Source organism: Protopterus annectens, chromosome 3.part1 (genome assembly GCF_019279795.1).
Source record: "Protopterus annectens isolate FY-2018-M chromosome 3.part1, PAN1.0, whole genome shotgun sequence".
NCBI classification, from domain to species: domain Eukaryota; kingdom Metazoa; phylum Chordata; order Ceratodontiformes; family Protopteridae; genus Protopterus; species Protopterus annectens.
The window spans coordinates 1,908,011,624-1,908,036,174 of NC_056732.1; the positions used below are offsets into that span (position 1 = coordinate 1,908,011,624).

The 24,551-nt window shown below is 35.8% G+C and overlaps 1 protein-coding gene across 1 annotated transcript in view; it reads left to right on the plus strand.

Moving 5' to 3' along the window:
• The window catches only part of LOC122798821 (uncharacterized protein DDB_G0292642-like), a 67,133-nt gene extending 42,804 nt beyond the window's left edge, over nt 1-24,329 (plus strand). Inside the window, exon 4 of the mRNA XM_044067945.1 lies at nt 23,255-24,329. Within this exon, the coding sequence (XP_043923880.1) occupies nt 23,255-23,785 (531 nt within the window). The 3' untranslated portion in view covers nt 23,786-24,329. The remainder of the gene's footprint in view (nt 1-23,254) is intronic.
• Nucleotides 24,330-24,551: the final 222 nt, after the last annotated feature.

Here is a 24,551-nt window from a genome sequence, read left to right on the forward strand (position 1 = left end):
CAGCAGGGTTATGCTTTGGTTTAGCAGACATAAGTTAGGGTTCAGAGGGACAAAACATTCATGCAGAAAACAGCAACATTATTATAAATTAACACTCCTATAAAGAAATAACAATGAAAAGATGACTAGACAGCTGAACAAAAATAAGGTTCAAATCTAAAGGTAGAAATGCCATTCTCAGAAATATCAGAAATCTTCCTTCCTTGAACAATAGTTTAACATTCACCTTACGGCAAAAGGTTTTAGCATCTAATGCCTTCTGATGGCCACTAATACTGCAAGTGAGAAGATTGTAACCTACATTAATTAAAGAAATTTCATCCTTAGTCAAAACAGGCTTACCCTATGAACCATGTATGTTAAATGGGCAAAACAGCCATACACTATGCAGTAGCCACAACCTGTTTCATTCTGCAGTGAAGGTAACGTTGTGCTGAAGCAAAAAGAGCACAAACATCACCAACAAAAGGAAAATGCTGTGCATCCACAGAAAAGAGATGAATGCATAAGACCACAGGCAGCAGCACATCAGCCAGTAGCCATGGCAAAACAATGCAAGAACCAGATGAGATTTAGTCTACAAAGAGGAGTAAGAGAAAGGAGTGCCAGGTAGTGAACTACAGTAACCACAGTGAATTAACCACCCATAGCTGAAAACTCAGGCAGCAAAACAAACATGAAAATAACAAGAAGCCCACAGATATCAGGTAGTGAACCATAGTGAATGAACCATCCATAGCCGAAAACTCAGCATGCAGCAAAACAAACATGAAAATAACAAGAAGCCTACAGAAAGCACAAAGTGCAACAGTGACTAAGGAAACTGCACAGAATGGTAACTTGAATGATCCATAGCATATGCACACACACACACACACACACACACACACACACACACACACACACACACACACACACACACACTTTCTCTCTCTTAGAATTTGTGAAGCACAACAGTTGACAGTACAACATAGTGTGGCAAGAGAAAACAAACAGCACCTGCCCCAGCACTACAAACAATGTGGACTCCCAGATGAATGATTCTTTGTTTACCCGCAAAGCAAGACATGCAGGAAGCAGCAACCCCACTAACAATGAGTACAGTAAACATCAGCAACCACCAAGAATGTGTATACAAACAACATTAATGTGCAGAACATCCAGCCTCTCCAAGCACAGCTGCAGACCGCATTGCAGACTAAAGAAAGGGAGGTCACTTACTTTATGTGAGACACACCCACCTCCCAAAACCAGGTGAAGCAAGTAGAAACAAAGCTTAATAATCACCAGCAGGCTGCAGCATCTTTTTATGAGCAGAGTGCACAAACAATACAACATGATCACCAGATTCACAAATCCACATCCGTGTCCATATGCAAGTATGTATACTTCACAGTAAGCAACACAGAAATATTTAGTGGGGTGGTGGTAAAGTCCATACATTCCACACAGATTCCCACTGCAGCAAGTTCAACAGTGGTCCACAGTAGTCCACAAAGATGCCATGGTCAGTTATATTATCCACAGCAGTCCATACAGATGCACTGCGAATATCTGCAGTATTATGCAGGGGTAGGAGAAGGATTTGCTAACAGCAGAGGTCATGAATCACAACTAGAAGAAAATGTCCAAGGATGGCCACTGCAGCAAACACAGTTGGGGTAATGTGCATATACAGTCCATGGAATAAAACATCATATTACTACAAATGGGTACAACAAGCAGACAGCAGCAGGCAGAAGGGAGAGGGCCACAATCAGTAGTGCATATAGGTTGACTATATGTGAAGGTGATGTGTCATAGTTTTGATGTAATTCACACAGCTGTACAATCCACAGCAGGACACTAAAATGTCAAGATTTTCTAATGCTTTTGGTGGAGCTTCCTGGGCAGTGGTGGTGGGCTCTGATCCAGTGGCTCATGTAGAATGCCCACACTGTCCTGCTCTCCTTGAATAACCATGAGCAACTTTGGGAAGATCATGGCACAGCTCCTCAGCAGTGGCCACAGTTACCTTTGCCACCTTTCCAACAATGTTTGTGTATGTGTCAGGCCTGCCACATGAGGACATGTACAGTCTAAAATGTTTAGTCACAGAATGGCTGTATAATGCACTTCCTCCCACAGCATTTACAAACACTCTAAAGATGCTATGAAACATAGTTGCCTCTAAGTTAGTGGTACTTAAAGATGGACACATTGGTGTTACACTTATCCATCTTCTTGAAGGCATCATGTATCTTGGATGGAATTAAGTAGCCTAATACCAGCAGTTGTTTGACCTGAAATTGGTATGCTAGGTGCATGGAGTATTTTAGGCTCAGTTCAAGTGCCTGTACCCTGCCCCACAGGATTGGGAGAGGCAGACCACTCATCCACAAAGATTTGCAATTGAGAATCATAGAGCTACAACTGTAGTAGAATCACTTATGACACTTACTGCAAGTGCTGTTTGTATGAATCATTCCCCTGAAAACCACTGCCAGCAGAAATTAAAGCTCTGGGGAGACCTGAACACACCATCTTATATACACTAACTCCATGATTGCACAATAGTGTGGAAAAGTGCAACATCAGTGCTTGATGACAGTGGTTCTCCACAAGTTTGATTTGCACAATACAGCATTCACAGTTGTCATTGGTGATTCAAAAGGCAGTAGAGCAGATACCCAGTCAGAATGTGTCGTGATAAAGTATGGCTGCAGTTCAACATCCTCCTCTGAGGCAGTGTTCATCTGACAGCCAAACAGCATGTCTTATGAATACTTCTCCCTCTTATCCATAAGGGCATATACCAGCAGTATTTTTTATTGTTATTTATTCTTTGTTGACTGAGTTAGTTCCATGTCCTCTTTTTCAGTAGAGATGCAAGGTGGTATTCATGCTGACTGGGGTAATTTAGTCAGGGGACCAGGGAAATTCCCCTGCTCTTCTTTCCAATAAATACCATGATATGTTTTAATTCTACCTAAGCTACCACTAGCTGAGGCAGGTGGGACCTCAGTTTAGCATTTCATGTGAAGGAAGGGACACTCTGAAGTACAGCACCCCCCCCCCCACACACACACACACACACCGCCATGCTGCACTGCAATGTCAGTATCATCTACCTGGTTTAAGAATAGAACCGAGGACTTCCAATCTTCTTGAAGCAAAGGTGAGTATGCTACCTGTTGAGCTACTGATACAGTAGAAATAGCTGTTCATCATGGGGCACATATCAGACATGGAGAGTTAGCTGCTCACGTTGGAAAAGTGCTGCCATCAACCACATATCCAACGCTGATAGTCCATCAGGTTTTGTCTTATTATGATGGTCATGCCATTCCCTCTTTTGTTCACCAACAAAAGCAGGAGTGATGCTTTAAACACACATCTTCTGCTGTAACTGCTTTCAGAATGTGGTATGTTTTGGTTACTGCTTTCAGGCTGTGGTATGCTTTGGTTACTGCTTTCAGATTGTGGTATGTTTTGGATGCTGCTTTCAGACTGTGGTATGCTTTGGTTACAGCTTTCAAATGGTGGTATGTTTTGGTTACAGCTCTTAGATAGTGGACTGTTTTGGTGACTGCTTTCAGAATGTGGTATGTTTTGGTAACTGCTTTCAGATTGTGGTGAGTTTTGGGTACCTGTCTGAACCTTCAACTCTAGAATGACAGGATATTTTGTTCATGATGAATCACATATGCTGACGTTCAGTAAGAGTTAAAAAAAGTTTTAACGATGTTTGGGGTTTTGACCATTATGCTTGTTGTAACTAGAAATTCATGTAAATCTGCACATGTTGCAGCTGCAAGACATTCATTTCCTTTTTGGCTTGTTGTTTGTGTAGATCCATTACTTAAAAATGCTTTCAATTGTTATTGCTTCAAATTATTAGCCTTATATATATATATATATATATATATATATATATATATATATATATATATATATATAGATATATGTTTTATATACCTACATTTTAATGAATTTTGAGGAGCATTAAACCACCTCTTGCTGTTTTTCTCTATATTTTGATTTTTTTAATACGTACTCTGAAAATTAGGGACATAGTCATTTTCCATGTGTCTGCCAGATCTTTGACTCTATAAGTTTAAGTTTAAGATTAAATAATAGGTTAAGTTTAAATGAAAGATTAAATAGTATGTGTAAGAACTAAATCCACCGAGCAGGTAGTAGCAAGGAAGGTGGAAAAGAGGAGAGAGGAGGAACAGCAGGAGGGTGAAAAATGTATTTAACAAAACCTGTCCCATAGCACTTATGTAATCATAGTATGTCTTCAGATCACACTTATTCCTCACAGTATGTTTGGAATGTCATAATGACTCGAAATAAGAACAAATATTCAGCAAAATAGTCCTTTCTTAAATGTATTTGTTGTCATTTCCAAATTATGTCAAGTCTCATAGAGTCAGATGAGAGGACCAACTTATTCATCATAAAAATGTTTAAAGTCTAACACTCCAGTAAAGAAAGTGACATCTATTTAATATATATTACTGAGTTTTAACAAGATTATTAAAATCCTTTACATAAGTTATAAAGTATTTGAAATGTTCATTTTTTTTAACAGAGAAGGTAAAAGCAGGAAAAACGATTATAATATAGATATATCACAGCATACCTAATGTCTGCCAGAAAAGGTAAAGGGTTTATATGTATTTGGAACTGGTAAAAAAGAGAATTAAATAATTACGTAATGACTGAAGAATGTTATTCTTTGTTTCCAAAGTAATTAATCTTCCCCCACTAATTTTCTTCTTAATACATTCCCAGGGATTCAGAAGTAACCCTACTTCCTGCAGTAAGAGCTGTGGTAAAAAGGGACTGATTGTTTCCACAATACAATATTTTGCGATTCAGAGACACATTAGCTGCAGTGAGGAAAGAGTGTCCCAGATGTCTGATGTCCCCAGCCCATGTCTTTTGTAAGTGCTGTTGAGGTACAATGGTTAGAGTTATCCCTGGTATCTAGTGATCCCCTCAGCCCATTTGTTTTGTAAGAACCATAAAGGCACAATCTATAGAGTATGCCTGATGTCTAGTGTTCCCCTCTGACTCTATGTGCTGTTAACACATGTTTCAGCTCATCCCTAGCACCTAGCATTTCCCCCACTTCCCAAACCTACACACACACACACACACACACACACACACACACACACACACACACACACACACACACACACACACACACACACACACACAAAACTACCCTACCCGATAACTTAGCTTCACTACTGTCACCTCCCAGGCTGAAACACTCTCACACATAGACTCACACTTGCAGCCTTACACACATGCACATTCCTCCCAATAAATTCCCTGATACTTAACTATACCATGATTAATGAGCCTTTTTTGGTGGTAAGGGAAGGATTAATAATGGGTATCAATTGGCTAAATATGAAAGGGCAGGAGAGTTTTAGAAATTCTATACATGAAGATTATTTACATACATACTGTAGATCCAGATCAAGAAACAAAAAGTGCAAGGTTCTAAAAGACTTGTCGAACAATTTAGTAATTGCTGACAAACCAGACAAATGTAATCCACTCAGGTACTGGAACAAAAAGTTTTTAATAACACCAAAGTTTAGCGCTCTTGTTTCCTTGCGAGAAACTTCATCAGAACAATTATAATGAAACAGTCACCATTATTTAAATACATGACAACCAATCTCATGTTGAATAAAAATCACGTCTCCATAAAAACTTTTTTAACCCTTTAAAAACTCAAGTAACATAACTTTTCAACTTTAAAACAGATGTAATAGAACGCCCATCATTTAACCCAGGGGGACTTATGGCATTTAACCTTAACTGCCATTTTAATTCCTGCTCATTTAGATGGTCATCAGTAACATTCCCTCTGATTTCCTTTTTGACTTGCTGTATTATAAAAAATCAAAACAAAAATGTGTGGGGTTGGTCATACAATGTCTATATAAAGCATTTGTTAGTTTTTTATTTTTTATATGTATGTTTGCAAACTGGTCCAATGAGTTTGCATTATTTAATTGGATGGTAAGTGTTCCCAGTAAGCTTAAATATACAGTGGATATCAAAAGTTTACACACCCCTGTTAAAATGCCAGGTTTTTGTGATATAAAAAAATGATACCACAATAAATCATTTCAAAACTTTTCCCACCTTTAATGTGACCTATAACCTGTAGAATTCAATTGAAAAAAAAACAAAACAAATCTGTTAGGGGAAAAAATAAGGGAAAAATATATAAAAATAAAAAACGTACAGTAAGCTGGTTGCATAAGTGTGCACAGAATGCTACAATTAAATCAAAATGTGCTTCAACAAAGTATTAGTTTAAGAGTGTGCACACTTATGAAACCAGATTATTGTATGTTTTTTAGTTTTTATATTTTTCCCCTGACAGATTTGTTTTTTTTTTTCAATTGAATTGTAAAGGTTAAAGGTTCATAGGTTCATAGGCAGGTAGTAGGCTATCTGCCAGAAGGCATTTATAAGCCTAGCTAGAATGTGTTGGCTTTCGCTGCCCCCTTAGATTAGTTCCCTGTGCCTCTGTCCAGCAGAGCCACTGAAGTGATCTCCGGGGTAAACTTTCTGTTTCCCATCCACTCATCAAGGTTTCTCTTGAAGAGTGTTAGCGAGGAGCTCTGCCTAATGTAGATTGGAATCTTATTCCCATGCATGGGAAGTCTCTGGGACAGGAATCTATCCCTCCAGCACCTCCTATTTATTGTTGTGGTGAGGTTTAGATCCCTAGAGTGTGTGGCTCGAGTGAATATGTTTTTTTTTTTTAGGTGGAGCATGTCCATCAATTCTGGGTTGGACATGGCCTTGTATGTCAGGCAGAAATCACCTCTGAGTAGGCAGTATGCAACCGAGTACAGCTGGAGTTTCTTCAGTCGAGCTGCATAGAGCATCTGTTTGAGGCCAGTGATCCTCTTGGTGAGGTACTTCTGTGGTCTTTCCAGCTGTTGCAGGTGTCTTGTAAGGTACATCCCAAATGGGGCATTGTACTCTATGATGGGTCTAATGAGTGCTGAGTAGAGGGGCACAATGACCTCTTTTGATCTGGATGTGAACCCTTTTATAATTAGGTGGGCCACATAGAAGGATTTTCTAACCACTTTGGCAATGTGTTTATCAAAGGAGAGATTACTATCTACTTGGGTCCCCAGATCCCTTATTACATCTTCCATATTTAGGGGACTACCACCTATGTGGTAGTTTGTGGGTACTATGTTTTTTCCAAAGGGGATGACTATGGCACTTTTTGGCATTTACAAGAAAAAAGCCACAACGCAAAAAACCAATAACAAAAAAAGCCAATTCCTCCAGCAGGGACAATAATTCCAGTAGCGAAAATGTAAAAGAAGTTCTTTATTCCACACGTTACCAGGTGTACAAAAACCAAACCAAAAGATGACAAGCGCACTTTTGGTTTGGTTTTTGTACACCTGGTAACGTGTGGAATAAAGAACTTCTTTTACATTTTCGCTACTGGAATTATTGTCTCTGCTGGAGGAATTGGCTTTTTTGTTATTACTTTTTGGCATTTAGCTTAAGGCCATGATTTTGACACCAGGTATCTGTTTCAGTGAGACCCTTTTGGAGGATGTCTGTGTCATCTGGAGAGTCAATTATAGCCCCTAGTTTGCAGTCATCTGTGAACTTGGTCAGCTATAGTCCTCCTGTGCTTGCCTGTACTTCTGAGAAGTATATGCCAAAGGGGAGAGGTCCTAGGACTGAGCCCTGGGGAAGGCCAAGTGTAACTGGTTTAGAGTCAGACCTAGCTCCCACAACTCTCACCATGTGGGTTCTGTCCATGAGCCAGTTGGCAACCCATCTTGTGATGTAGGGGTTTATGTTCAGGCTGGTGAGCTTGTCTATAATACCAGAATGGGGAATGGTGTCGAAGGCCTTTGTGAGGTCTAGGTAGGCTGTGTGTACCACCTTTCCCTCATCTATAGCCTTGGTAACTGTCTCAAAGAAGTCCACCAGGTTTAGGAGGCATGATCTGCCCTTAACAAAGCCAAACTGGGTAGGGGCCAGTGTTTGGAGGTTCTCAATGTCTCTGTTAATGAGTTCCATGATGATGCGCTCCATAGCCTTGGAGACTAAGCTAGTCAGGCAATAGTTCCTGGGGTCTGTTGTGGCTCCATCTTTGTGGAGCAGAATAGCCATTGCTGTGTGCCCATCTATGGGTACGTAGCCTGTGGAGAGGCTGAATTTGAACAGTATGTTTTGGTGAGGGGTAAGTTTGTCCTAAAGCTCATGTAGGATGCAGCCTGGGACACTGTCCAGTCCCATTGATGCTGTATTTTTGGCTTTGGAGAGGGCTGTTTTAACCTGAGTGTCTGTGATTTCAGGGGCTCTATATTCTTCTGGTATGGTTATGGGCCCTTTTGGGGGTGGGGGGGTGAAGTTTGCACTGAACCTGTCTGAGAGGATATTGGCGATATTGATTGGTTCAGTGTATTTTGTGCCATTCTGCACTAACTCTGAGCAGGTCTGAGCATTGCCACTTAGATTCTTGACATAGCTAAAGAATACCTTGTGGTTATTTTTGGAGTCCTTGGCAATTTTTCTTTCGAAGCTCGCCTTGGATGATTTTATGAGGGATCGTAGTTTCTTGCTGATACTGATCATGGATGTCTTCCCTTCTTGGGATTTTACTCTTTTCTGTACTAGTTTCCTACTTTATTTATTTATTTATTTATTTATTTATTTATTTATTTATATTTGTTGACCGGGAGTGTCCGACTGGACGTAGGTCCATTTTCAGTGGAGGCCCGGGGAGAAAAGCTCCACAGTTAAAATAAACAGACAGTAGTTACATTAGATCACATAGTGATTAACAATTTGCATAGCAATTACTTACAACATATTTACAGATGAAGAACATAGTACATCAGTAGACAACTAGAATCTTTACCTGTGAAGTACATAACGGACATTAACAAATGTTAAAATAAGAAGTTCCTGCTGTATAAGTACTAGGCTTATGAGCATCTGAGCTTGCTATAATCAAGGTAGTTAGTGGAGTGGAAAGAAAGGTAGTGGTTGGATGGGGTGGGTGATATTAGAGTGGGAGTTGCAAGGGCATAGCCCGCATGTTTTTAGGTGTGCTTTTAGTAAAGTTTTGAAGTTACTTATATTCTAGGTCACATTAAAGGTGGGAAAAGTTTTGAAATTATTTATTTATTGTGGCCTCATTTTTTTGTATCACAAAAATCTGGCATTTTAATAGGGGTGTGTAAACTTTTTATATCCACTGCATGTTATAGGTTTCCTGGGTCATAGAGAGGAACCTATAGCTTGCAAGGAAATGGAATGGGATTTTCCTATTGTTGATTTGAACATGGGGAAGCTCAAGTGCATCATCTTGTTTGACCAACCACAAGGTATATTTATTTTTGAAATAAATCAAGGCACCGTGAACAGTAACCGCTTTAGATTTCTTGGTTTTGATTAGCTATGCCAGATGTACTTTTAGTTTGGTATTGTCGAAAAAGGCAGTATGACGAAGGTCAATGTTTTAGCTAATATTCAAAAGCCCAGAGACCATCCCTGGCAACGCAGTGAGGTCTGTTGACCATCTCCATCTATGCTGAGAAATAATGGATCTCCTTATAATGACACCAGAAATTAAGCTAATTATTAAAGTCAGTCATCTTCTCTTCATATTGTCTTGGAGAAGGCAACATGCAGTTCAAAGCTAGGCTCATACCAGCATGGGACACATATTTGGACAGCTTCATGATGTCTCTCTCTTGATATAGTCTAGAGAGGTATGTCTCAGGTCATTTACACCCACATGGACTATGACTAAGTCATACTGGTACTGGTGGTCTAATGATTTGAGTCCTTGCATAATGTGATTGATCCTGGCCCCTGATAACCAACTGACCGCGACTTTCTCCTTAGTCAGCCTGATCAGAGAGGCATCAGTGTGTCTCACAATGGAGTCTCTAATGACCAGAATGTTAGATTGTGATGTGGCTTGCCTTATGGGCTTATAGGTAAAGGCTCCATGAGATGTGGTTGCACATGCTGATGTGAGTGTTGTTTTGCATTTGGGGAGGCTTAGGGTACTTGCTATGTGTACTTCATGCAGGAGGTATGTGGGGTTTAAGAAAGTTACATTTATGTGCCTCATCATGTGTGGGTCTGTGTGTCTGCTTTGTACTGTGTGTGATGGGTGCAGCATGTGTACTTCTGACAACCTGATTGACATCAGAGGTGCTTTTATATGAGCAATTTGGCTCCAGTGACATAGTGTAAGTACATCTCTCACATACCCTATCAATTTGTTTGAGAATTAATTGGTTGTCAGTAAACATTAGGCAATTTCTTGATTGCCTAACGATGCCCATATCCATTAAGTTGGTAATAGAGAGAATGGGAAAGTTCATATCCATGACAACAAGACCTTTTTTATTGATTAGACAGTTGTGAGAATATGAAGTAATGTCAGGAGTATCATGTTTGCAATTCTGGGGATAATGCTTGTCACTATAAATTAGTTTCCCTGTGTGAAACTAGGTATTGGTGAAATTTCAAGGGTGATTTTACAGGACAAATGTCAGCTCAAGGTGCCTGTGTTTATACAGGGCACTGAATCCAAAAGCCAGCAAGAAGAAAAACAAATCCAAATGAGACAACCACTTTATTCGAGTTGAGTGCTTTCCTCTCCACTAAAGAGACTTCATCAGAAAAATGCGCACACAACACCAAGCCTTTTATATAGCCTCCCCATTTAATCAATCAGAACTTTAATGAAAATCAATTAAAAGCAGAAAACCCACATTGGTAATAAAAACCCATTCAACACTGTTACAATTAATTGCCATAATCAAGTTTCATATACAGACTTAAAATTCCTTATTAAAAATAACATTAAAACTATCTTAAAACTGTATAAAAAATATATATATCTCTCTCTCTCTCTCTCTATATATATATATATATATATATATATATATATATATATACAATGAATTATACACAGTAACAAATTAGTTCAGTTAGAGTAAAATGTGGTCCATTTTCAAAATACTGGCTATACTTATCATTTCAGTGATGCCTGGATACTGAGAGGAATTAAAATACAATTGCCACCTCAGTTCTAGTACATCCAAATGAACATCCAATATACATCCCTGCTCATCTTTGACCATGTTGAACTACCAAACATTTAAATTGATAGCCCTGATGTTCTTGTACATGCCTGTACAGGGCAATGGTGATTCTGCAATGCCTAATGTCACCAAGGTGCTCACCGATCCTAACTTTAAATTTCCTAGATGTTTTACCTATATAAAATATAGGACAATTTTCACACTTAGCCATGTAAATGATATTACAGCTGTTACAATTGCAGTGCCCATGGATGTTAATAATCCTCCCATTAACTCAGACCTTTTCCTTTATCTCAAGTATAAAGGAACAATATACACAAGCATTACCCTGTAATTCCCAATTTTTCTATTAATTTTTCCATCCTTTTTCCTTCCTTCCAATATGTTCTTTAGGGATCTGTCCTTTCTAAACACAAACCTAGGGGTCCTCCCAACCCTGTGTGCAATATTACCATCACACTGCAAAATCTCCCAGTTTGCTTTAATAACCTCAATTATGGTGCTAGCCACCCCATTGTAGGTTATGATCAGGGTTGAACTAGGGTTAACTACATTATCTACCCTTCTATTAGGTCCCAGAAATCCATTGCCTATAATAGGCCTATATATACTTTGCTCACGTTTGTTTAACACTTCAACCCTGACCTGATTTAAAAGACTCTCAGGGTACCCCCTTTGTCTAAACATCTGTATAATGAATTCTATTTCCACCAGGAAATCATAATGCAAACTCATCATTCTGGCAGCCCACACCAGCTGACCTTTGACAACAGACTTCTTTTGGTGGTGCGGGTGCCAGCTACCATAATCCAAATAGGAACTGGAAAAAGTCTTCTTTCTGTGAATTTTGGTAATAAACTTCTTATTTAACTGGTCAATTTTAATTCCACATCTAGGTAATTAATCTTTTCCTTGTTATATTCATGTGTGAATTTCAAAAATTGCACAGTTCCATTAATCCACACAAGGAACTCATTCAAATCTTTCTCCATCCCCTTCCAAACAAGGAAAAGATTGTCCAGAAATCTAGTGTAATGCATAATATGTGACATAAAGGAGGGTTTCATCAAATATTCCTGTTCCCAATAGGACATAATCAGGTTGGCAAATATGGGGGCACAACCTGCCCATATTGCTACACCTTTTATTTGTTTGTAATATTGCCCTTCGAAACATATATAGTTGTTCTTTAATACAACCTCCATTAATACCACAAATTTATTCACCTCATCCTGATGGACAATGCTAGTTTTGTTAAGCTGCTGTTCAAGCCAGCTTAAACCTTTCTCATGTGGGATCACAGAAGAAAAGTTGACAACATCGATGGTTACCAGAATTAACTCAGATACTAAATCAATCCCATTTAATTTGTTCAGAAACTCCCACAAGTCCTTACTAGTTTAATTAAAAATGCCCAGACTTTTTTGCATATTTTGGTCTAAATAATTACTAATGAAGTAGGTCTTTGACCTTTTACCATCCACATTGGGCCTAAATTTTGGATTTCTTAGGCCCTTATGGATTTTTGGTATCCCAAAAATACTGGACACCCTGGGATGCTCATTCTTCATGTAATAATATTCATTTTCATCAATCTGGGCCTGATACAACATGTTGTCCAACAATAAGTCTATCTTTCTATAGAATACTTTAATTTCACATAATGAACCTTATTCGTATGCATCGTGCAACAATAGTGAATTTATCCCATCTATATACAGGGCAGTGCTAAACACTTGCGTTGAAACTACTAAAGTAGTCCCTGATGATTTCAGGATGAAGAATTTAGGAAGATATTCTGAGTTTAGACAACAGCTAATGAAGCTGTACATACTGAAAACAAATAAAGAATTAGCTTGTCAAGAATGATAAACAGTGGGGGGCGTGGCCAAGGATGAACACAGGATAGCAGCAGATTTCTTCAGCTCCACCAACTTAACTGCACTGACAGGAAATAATTACTTTAAAAATCAACTAATGAAATAATTTTCTTTCTAAATATGTTTGGAATATCAGTTTCTTGAATAATATCTAAAAAAGAAAGAAAATTTCAATAATTTTCCTGTCAGAAATCATCTTGGAAATTTCTCTTTCATCACCTCTGTTCAAAATGAGTTCCAGTAAGGCAAACACTCAGGATTCCAGCATCAAGAAAGAGCTTCAGTCTCTGATATCTACTATTCAGCAACTAACAACCAAAATGGACAAACTGGATACTAAAATTGATAACTTCATAGAAAAAACTACAAAACAAATGGATTTGTTACATCAAGACTTGCAACAACAGAAGGCTCAGATTACAGGCATAGAAGAGACTGTTAATGATATGGAGAACAGAATCCAAGAAGAAGAAATTAACATTGAGTTTTTGCTGAAGCAGAACACACATCTACAATCCAAACTTGATGACCTGGAAAACAGATCTAGACACAATAATATTAGGATTTTTGGACTGCCAGAAAGTATAGAAGGTAACAACATTACTTCCTTTTTAAATACTTGGCTTCCCAAAACTTTAGACTTGTCAGAAGCATTTTCTTTTGGTATTGAAAGAGCCCATAGTTCCTTATCTAATTTTAACTCTAACAAAAAGTATCCTAGATCAGTTATAGTAAGATTTTTATCATGTTATGACAAGGAGATGGTATTAAAATCTGCATGGGCTAAAGCACCTATTAAAATTAATGAGGCAACTGTGCATTTTGACAATGACTATTCTTCCTTGGTAATAACTAAAAGAAAAGTTTTTGCCATTAATAAGAGAGCTTAAGAAAGCACAGTTCAAAACTTACCTTTTATTTCCTGCCAAACTAAAAATCTTTTTACCTGATGGCCCTAGAATGTTTGAAGACTTGGACTCTGCTTTGCTGTATATTAAAAAAAATAAGATATTAGATAAAATAGAAGATATGGAATGGGCAAGTCCTTCGTTAAAGAGGATGGCAACAGGAACTTCTTTGAAGACTTCAGAGAAGCAAAAAAGACTAAAAAACAAAATGACATGTTCTATATATTTTTTTCCTTCTCTCTTAATCTCTTCAAATACAGTTACTGCATTTCCAGAAAGCCACAAATATTTTAAAGATTTATTCAAAGTTATTTTTCTGTGTGCAAAGAACTGTTTTTGTTTCATAGTCAAACTCTCTGAGGAACAAATAACATGCTATCAATCAACTTGTTTCTCTTTGTGATAAAGAGACCTAAAGTTAGTAATTTCATACATTTTCTTTCTCTTCTTATTTTAAATAATGGCATTCTTTTCAAACTATGCATTTAGTGAGGGGTGGGGGAGGGCAAGGAGAGAAGTATGATGAAAATATGGAAAAAGTGAAATAATAACTTATTAGTTCTTTAAAACTATATATGCTGTTTAAACACTGTTGCTAAATATTATACCATGACTTTATTGTTTATACATGATTACAAATAATATGTCATGATATAATTGCAAATAATTAGAACTAAAATAGTTGTAAGTAATATGTTTCATGCTTATCTTTATTAATACAAACAGCAAGTAATATTTCTTTGTAGATACTCTTTGTAGCTTCCTTTTTTTCTTTCTTCTCTCTCTCTCTCTTTTTTTTTCTCTACTCTCTTCCTTTTCTTTTTTTTTTCTCTCTCTTTTTCTCTTATAAGTACAGTTATATGCTTCTGATAATACTGATATATGTATATAATAAGATTTGTATGAGAAAATGAAATGGGGCATATAAAAATAAGTTGTATAATATGTTAAATAACTGTAGGCTTGGTTTCACTGTCATAGAGACTGTAATGACTTGTAAAATACTTTGCAAAGGTTTTGCACTGTTTAGTTTCATTTGTATTACTAAATGAATGTCAGTCACCTGCATTTACTATAATTCCCACCAGAATGTTAAGGGAGACAATTTGGGATGTGGGTTACCTCATGAATAGTGTCCTCGAGTTGTTTTAACAGCTTCAACACTCAGAATACACGCAGAGAAGCTGAATGCAGTCATTTTGAACTTTGACCCCTGATTTCACACTGACACATCGCGGATTCATAAAGAACACTGTTCCAGGAAGTAGAACTGCTGTAAATGCGACTTTGTGATGAAAAACGAATTTTATGACATCTAAGTGTGAGTTATTCTTTATAACAACTTACTTATTTAAGATGTAATTTATAAAATATGAAAGTTATAATGATTTTGAATGATTCAGTATGCCATAGTAAACAAGTGAGATATTTTAGAAGGCATAGAAGGTAAAACATATATACACATGTTTTTGAAAGCTTACATGACTGCAACATATTAATGTATATAAATACTTATGATTTAAACATATATAATGTTATAAATCATTTGACTTATCTAATTGACAAGCACAAGTATCATTATGATTATATCTTAGAAGAAACTGTCATGTGACATATTTTAAAGCAGCAGTTCAGATATATAAAATACAGATGGCTTTCTTCACAATGATTTATGTATAACTAGGAATTTACATTGCTGTGCAGTATGATTTGTAAACATATGTATGAGTATAAATATTTTATTTAACTGGCAATAATAAGTATGAGAAGAAAGCTTTGGTGCAAGTAATTTAAAGTTTTAAAACAACTGCATTTCTATGACAAAAAGTAGGAATACCCTAATATATGTAATGTCTGAACCATAATAGCCTAAGTTGTTGAATCCAAATGAACATAAGAACTTATTTTACAAACTTTTAATAAACTAATATATAGATATGCCCCTTTTTTTTTCTCTCTCTCTTCCTTTCTCTCTCTCTCTTCTCGGTTCCCATTATCAAGTTTATTAGAATGCTATTTTGATTATGAGTGTATTATACAAAATAGATGTACATAGTAATATGAGCTATTTCTAAATGTTCTTATTTGTTTATATGAAGCTGATTTATAAATTGTTTAGCTTTGTCTTACTAGATAATCTAATTAAATGAGGTTAACTTTAGTTAATAATAGTTAGTATTGAATTGATAAGGTGGCAGCTGAGGTACTGCTGCTTAGGATAGGGGGGATAACTTGAGTGGTATGTGCTACTCAAAGTTGGAGTTCTTAACTCCAGGCTGGGTGCAATGTTTAATCCTAATATTATTTTCACCTGTTTATAGCTGTTTGTATATAGTTCTGACATCAACAACACATTTTATAAACTCGTTGTCACTACAAATAAAAGTTAAGCTTATACAAAATCCCATAAGATTTTCAATAAATACAGCTATAATTAATGGCACACCTAAAGGAGGTATAATATCACTTATTTTGTTAATTGTTATTCTGATTATATGTTTTATATGTCTATAAAAGCTAAATGATTTCTCTAAAAGGAATTTCTTTAAACATTAATGGACTGAATAACCCATGTAAAAGGGCAAGTTTAATGAGATACATTAATTTGCATAGGGCCAACTTAGTATTCCTTCAAGAAACACATCTCCTGAAAAAGGATATTGATAAATTAGCCACTAATAAATATACAGTCTTGGTTAGTTCAGAACACACTCAGAAAAAAGAGGAGTGGCTATTTTATGGAATAAAAGTATGCCCATACCTAAAACTATTAAGTCTTATAAAGATGATAAAGGAATGTTTTGTATGGTTACAATACAGATTAATGGAAAAACATATACATTAATCAATGTATATTGGATACCAGGAATTGGCATTAATACAGTGAAACACCATCTCAATAAGATCATATCATTTTCTATAGGAGATATTATTTTAGCAGGTGACTTTAATTGTATCCTACATGAAAAGATACTACTACTATAGGAAAAGGAAAATTACATCTAATGCAAAACATTTAAAGGATTTTGTTAATTTATATCATTTGAATGATATTAATAATCAGATAGATTCAAAATCATTACCATACACTTTTTTTCTAACAGATATAAAACTTTTTCAAAAATAGATAGAGTCTTTATTTCTAACCAGATGGTAACAGACTTAATTAATTCTAAAATCATTTTGTGTCCTATATCAGATCATAATTCAATTGTCTTTGAGTTTATGATAAAAATACTTACAATGTTCAGATCAAAGGATACCAGCATACTTAACTCAACTAAAAGACTATAAAGAGTATATACTTTCAGAAGTGCAACATTTTTAGACTTAAACAATACACCTGAAGTCTCCATTGTTTATGTTTGGGATGCTTTAAAATCATATTTATATGGACAAAGTATCAGATGGTATAATAATAAAAGGAAATCTTGGGACAAGGAATTACTAGATATTCAAAGCAAATTAGACTCATACAAACATAATAATAAAGAAAATATTATGGACAAAAAGTCATTGAAGAAATAAATAAATTAAATGAGAAATACAAAGAAATTTTAACTCATAAAGTTAAAATAACATTAGAGAAATATAAGTTTGTGTCTTACTCAATAAGTCCCAAATACTTACATAGACTTAAAAATAAAACAAAAAGGTTGAATAAACAAAATCATATCAAAGAAATTTTCTCTCCAAGGAAAAAGAAGAATGTTTCTAGTTTACCAGCAATATTAGATGAATTTAGAAATCACTTTCACAAAATTAATCATAATAACATTAACATGGAGCCTAAAGATAAAATAAAGAAATTTATAACTACAAACATGAACAAAAAACTTAATAAACACCAGACTAAACTAATGGATAAAAATATTTCATATACAGAGGTTATTACACAAATAAACAAGCTTAAATCAAACAAAGCACCAGGTAATGATGGCATTATACCAGAGATCTATAAAATTCTTCCCAAAAGCACTTACTCATTAATACATAAGGTTTTTATTTTGGCCCAAAATGAGTTAACAACTCCCCCATCTTGGCAATACACATTTATTTCACCAATTTTAAAACCCAATAAAGACCCAACCAGATGCACTTCATATAGACCTATTTCATTACTTAATGTTGACTATAAAATGTTTAGAGTATTTTTGCTGATAGATTAAAGACAATCATCCCAGGCATTATAGATATAGACCAGACAGGCTTTATTGTAAATAGAAATACTTTTGATAATATAAGGAGAACTTTAACGTTAATTGATTTTGCAAATAGGAAAAGACTTAACACTTATTAGTCTCGATATAAGTTCAGCATTTGATTCAGTAAGTTGGGACTACTTGTTTATCTTACTGAAGTGCACAAACTTCTCAGATGCATTTGTAAATCTAATTGAACATCTATATAAAGGAGCATTGGCTTACATTAAGATAGGAACATATGTCTCACAAAAAATACCCATTTTAAAAGGTACAAAACAAGGGTGTCCACTCTCTCCACTATTATTTACTTTAATAATGGAGCCTTGGGCTAATTTGATCAGAAACAGTACTGATATAGAAGGATTTGATATAGATGAAAATACAATATCTAAAATTCAACTTTTTGCAGACGATGTTCTAATTACATCAGCAGGATCTAACTCTTCTATGCAGTCCTTATTTGATAAAATGATGGATTTTAAAAAATATCTCTGGTTTAATATTCAATGAAGAAAAAACTAAAATATTACCAATATACACACGAAAAAATGTACTCATTAATGATTTTAACAAATATATACCCAACTCAGGTCAGATAACTTACTTGGGTATAATATTAACTAAAGATATCACATCTATTATGCATAATAATTATAGTACCTGTCTTCTTAATATACAAAATCTTTTCAATAGCTGGAACAATATGTTTTTTACCATGGAAGAGAGACTCACAATTATTAAAATGATAGTATTTCCTAAGATATTATACTTAATACAATCAATAATACTCCCACCTACAAAAATAATTATTAAGAAATTGAACTCATTAATGTTAAATTTCTTATGGGCACCTAATAGACCTAGGATTGCATTAAAGAAACATACTAATAGCTGGTCTCAAGGGGGCATTTCATTTCCAGACTTTAATTTATATACTATCTCTTCTATTATAAAAGTTATTACTTTATTAATAGATCAGTCATATGTTGCAAGATGGAAAGATTACTGGGAACTAATTAGCATTCACTTCATGAAAATCTCTTTAATACATAAAAATATTATTGTAAATAACCCCATGTTATGGTTACTAAAAGAATTTTGTACTTCATCCATTACACCAAAATATATAGTTAGTTACCCATGAAACATTATTATCAGTTATCATAATTTTATATTCATGCATCCTAAGTATAAAGAATGGAATTTTATTCTATTCCCTATAATGTATACACAAGGTATGCTTTTGTCAACCACCTCTGAAAGAACTCTTTTAGTCACAGAGAATGATCTAAAGTATTGGTATCAGTTGCTGTCTGATAATAAAGTAAAAAATTTAGACTTCTTAAAGTAATAATTTGATTTGAGAGAAACATGTTGGTTAGAAATTCAGACTTTTAGACAACATCTTATTAATACAATTGATTTCATGTCTTTAACAGTTAAAGAATCTGTTCCAATACTGATTGATTACTTGATATTAAATTTACAACATAGAGTTTCTGATAAAGGTAAGCTCTCATACATACATAAAATTATCAGAGAAGAAACTCATTACAGTTCAGATACCTATTGGAATTATTTCATTTCCATTAATGGTGAATCACCAAAACAACAAGATAAACAATATATATTGGAATCTGCTTATAAAACTACTTCTTCCATTAATTGGAGACTTTTTACTTGGAAATTTTTACATAGATCCTTCTATACACCTTTAATGATGAATAAAATAAATAATAAAGACAACTTATGTAAAAGATGTAATGTAGAAATAAATGCTGATTGGGCACATATGTTTTATGACTGTATAAAATTGAAGGAATATTGGAAGTTAATCAATGATTTTTGCAGGCCCTTTTCACAGATAATTTCATTGTTTCTAAATCACTTATATTATTTAACACACCTGTTCCTAAAAGTGTTAAAAAAGTTAAACTTCCCTTATTATGGTCTATTCTAGCAGTGGCTAGAAAAATAATAACCAGAAATTGGATTTCAGATACCACTCCTTCATTTAATGAATTTAAAAATGTTATGACTGAAGTGTGTCATATGGAATTGATGACAATAAAATCAAGAACTACTAGAAAAACATCTTATTATATTATATGGGATACTTTACAAAACCTGTTAAAAAATCTTAGTTTCAATAGCATGACATTATAGTTTAATCAATTGATTTGATTTGTAGTGGATGTCTTTGTAAATACTTTGGTTATTTTATTGAATGTTATAACTATTTCTATTGTAATTGCTTGTATAAAATTGTTATGATATTTATTTTGTATGTTAAAAACAATAAACTTGTTTAAAAAAAAAAAAGAATGATAAACAGCTAGGCTTCACCTAACTGGTTGCTATCTAGCTACTACTAGTGTTCTCATCACAGCTTCATTCTGCTGAGATACAATACCCCTTGGCTTTTACTTTCACCAGAAGGAAAACAGTAGCATGCAGAGAAGCAAGCCGAGACTCTTTGTTGATCAACAGTCTTATCCCAGATGATGCAGGGATGTAGCCTTTTCCTAGTAGATGCTTTGAACAACAACTAAATCAGTCAGGAAGATCCCACACAGATACTCCCTGCCCAATCAGAAAACATCAGGAATCAATGCCCTCTGCTCTTCTCTCAACAGGAGCAAAACATAAGGAGAAATTCCAAGTTGGTACCTATGGAGACAGTTAACAGGTTTTCTAGTGATCAGCAGTATCCAGGAAATAATGCCCCAATGTTTCTTCTCTCACCAGAAGAAAAATAGAAACACTAATTCCAAGATAATTACTGAGAGGCAGAATGTGGTCTCTCAAATAATTGGTGATCTTGAACCAGATGTTGCAGATTTTAAAGGTAAGATGGGAAAATGGGTTAGTATCCTAAGAGATGCAGTGTGCACAAAGCAGTTAGATATGAAAGAGGGCGTCATACATGCTTTAGCCATTTAAGTGGAGAGCCACTAATTTTAAAAGGGCAATATAGATTGTAAGGAGGTGGGCACTTAGTATTCTGGCTCTGTGGAATACATTGGAAGGTTCACTAAATTTAAATGGCTGAAGGGGAGTGACTTTGCAAAATGATAATTTTGTGCTTACTGACAATAGCCAATGAAAGAGGAGATGGAAGGAAATACGTGGTCAAATTAACATAAGGGACGGGCAACTAGAGAGATGGTTAAGTTTAAAAACACAAATGCAAAAGGGTGGGAAAGCAAGACAAAATTTTATTTCTGTATGACTCACAAGAGACACAGCTCTGGTGTTATTCCTACTTTAAATATGCAATTGAAAGTATGCTTCCTATACTGGCATACCTACATTCTATCATAACTACTGTTTCCTGTACTGGTGTCCCATGATTACTGCTTCCTACACTGACATCCCTACTTTCCATCATGGATCCTGCTTCCTAAACTGGAGTGCCTATTTCCTACCATAAGTACTGCTTCCTAGTACAGTGGCATGTCTACTTCTCATTAAACTACCACTTCCTACTCTAGTGTGCCGACTTCACATCATAACTATTGCTTCCTACACTGATGTCCCTACTTCCCATCATAACTACTGCTTCCTATAATAGCATCCCTGATTTCTATCTTAACTATTGTTTCCTGCACTGGCATACCTACATCCCATCATACTTACTGATTCCTACAATGGTACCCCTACATCCCATCATACCTACTGATTCCTACAATGGTGTCCCTACATCTCATAATACCTACTGATTCCTGTAGTGGTGTCCCTACTTCCCACCATACCTACTGATTTCTACAATGGTGTCCCTACATCCCATCATATCTACTGATTCCTACAATGGTGTCCCTACTTCCCATCATGCCTATATCCCATCATATCTACTTATTCCTATAATGGTGTTCCTACATCCCATTATACCTAATGATCCCTACAATGGTTTCCCTATGTCCCATCATACCTACTGATTCCTACTGTGGTGCCCCTACACCCCATTATACCTACTGATCCCTACAATGGTTTCCCTATGTCCCATTATACCTACTGATTCCTACTGTGGTGCCCCTACACTCCATTATACATATTGATCCCTACAATGGTGCCCCTGCATCCCATAATTCCTACTGATTCCTACAATGGTGTCCTTGCGTCCCATCATACCTACTGATTCCTACAATGGTATCCCTATGTTCCATCATACCTACTGATTTTTACAATGGTGTCCTTATGTCCCATCATACCTACCCACTGATTCCTACAATGGTGTCCCTACATCCCATCATACCTACTGATTCCTGCAATGGTGTCCCTATGTCCCATCATACCTACTGATTCCTACAATGGTGTCCCTACATCCCATCATAACTACTGCTTCCTACAATGGTGTCCCTATGTCCCATCATACCTACTGCTTCTATCTGTAACTTGCAAAGGCTGAAGAACAATCAGTAAAATACATAAATTTATGACCTGCATACAAAGAAGATGACATCACTGCACTACTTTTTCAGAAGTCAGGGTGGTTTCCCTATGTATGATAATGTCTTGGGCACCATAACCAACAACATACTGCAGAATCTAGATAACTGTTTACCACCATAACACATTTTCTTCAAAACCAGAACCAGGCTTTCAAATCATGTATATCACCATTCCTTTGTTTGGTCATCCAAGACTTTTTCATTCACAGGTGCTTTCACTTGAAACTCCTTCCTTGGTCTATATGGGAGTTATGGACTCTGTAGCCAAAAGAAAACACCTTAGTGAAGTCACTGGATGGAAATGTCTTGGTACAATAACCGAAAATAATATATCACATCTTGTATTAACTGTTAATATTTGTCATTTGTGGTGGAATTACCTATAAGTGCTATAACATTATTTTCTTGCAGGTAATATATCTTAAGTTTTTTCCAAATACTTTTTGACTCAGTTTTGTTTATTTTTATTTAGTTGTAGTGTAACAACAACAACTAGTCTAATTCATTCACATGCTAAATAAATAAATGAATAATCCTATTTAATGAAGTAATAATAATGCCATTATAATATATACAATATGGATACTCTGTATATTTACACCTAGAAACAATGTGTATAATAAAATTCTAGTTTGTGTCTTTTATGTACATTTAATAGTAGATTTCTATTTTTTTCAGTGCCCAAGCTGCCACAGCTATGTTGAACGAAAGGATCTGACCAATTTAAATGTCTGCTGCTTGATCTGCACAGCTCAGTTGGGAAGACCCTTTGAGTTTTGCTGGCAATGTCTAAAAGAATGGAAGGGCTCAGCGCCACGAGCAGATCGATGTGAAAATACTGAATGCAAGAATAGAGACCTGGAGACACTAAAGAATTGTATAGTTATAGAATTACCAGGAACAACAGTGACAAATTGTCCATCAATCCGGGCTTGTCCAATCTGTGGGCAGCTAATAGAACACAACCAAACGGGTTGTAAAAATGTTCGCTGCAGTCGATGCCAAAACGAATTTTGTTTTGCATGTTTGGAACCTACTCGGGCTTGTCAAGCAACAAGACCCAATTCCTATTTCACAACTTGTGCTAAACCAGTAGCCCCAAAACAAACGTCCATTCCTACATGGAATAGACGTGCACCTCCCTTGGTTACATTCCCACACAATTCAGCAGATCGGGAAAGGAGCCCTAACACGTGCTTGTTGTTTTAATAGTGGTTATGTTTTTTACAGGGTCAGGTTGCTAGCCAGGCCCTCAACCCTCCTCAGATGGTATACCACACACTCGTGCACACACACACTCACACCTAGTGCCAATTTAGAGTATCCAATCTACCTACTGCATGTCTTTGGAATATAGGAGGAAACCGGATCATCCAGAGGAAATCCACTTGACCACAGGGAGAATATGCAGACTCAGCACAGAAGGCACTTGAGCCTAGAGTCAAACAGGCAAACCTGTTGGTGTGAGATGACAATGCTAACTACTGAATAACTGTACCACCCTAATGGACATGCATAGAAGGTAGTTACTGACTTTTATAATATAAGATTATGCAGGTAAAAGAGAACCATGCTATGATAATTTCTCTATCATTTAGTCAGGCTGCCTGACGGACATATTCAAATCTTTCAGTTCCTCTGAATACTTGTGTCAGCACTAGGAAATAAAAAAAAAGTATACTTTTGTCATGACATGTAAAAATGGAAAATGAATAGCAACAATTAAATTTATCCAGTATCTTTGACTAGCTACTATAAAACCATAACTTTTTTTTGTTTTATTATTACATTTTGGCATCTTTGTTTGATCGTAGGTGACAAGATCTCTTTTCTACAATGGACTAACATAGGATCATAGGAGGTTACTAGGCTATCAAACCAAAGGTAAATTCAAGCCTAGCCATTTCATCCCAATGAAATAACAGAGATACTGTAGTCAATACACATGACTGTATTTTGTAATGACTGCCCATGT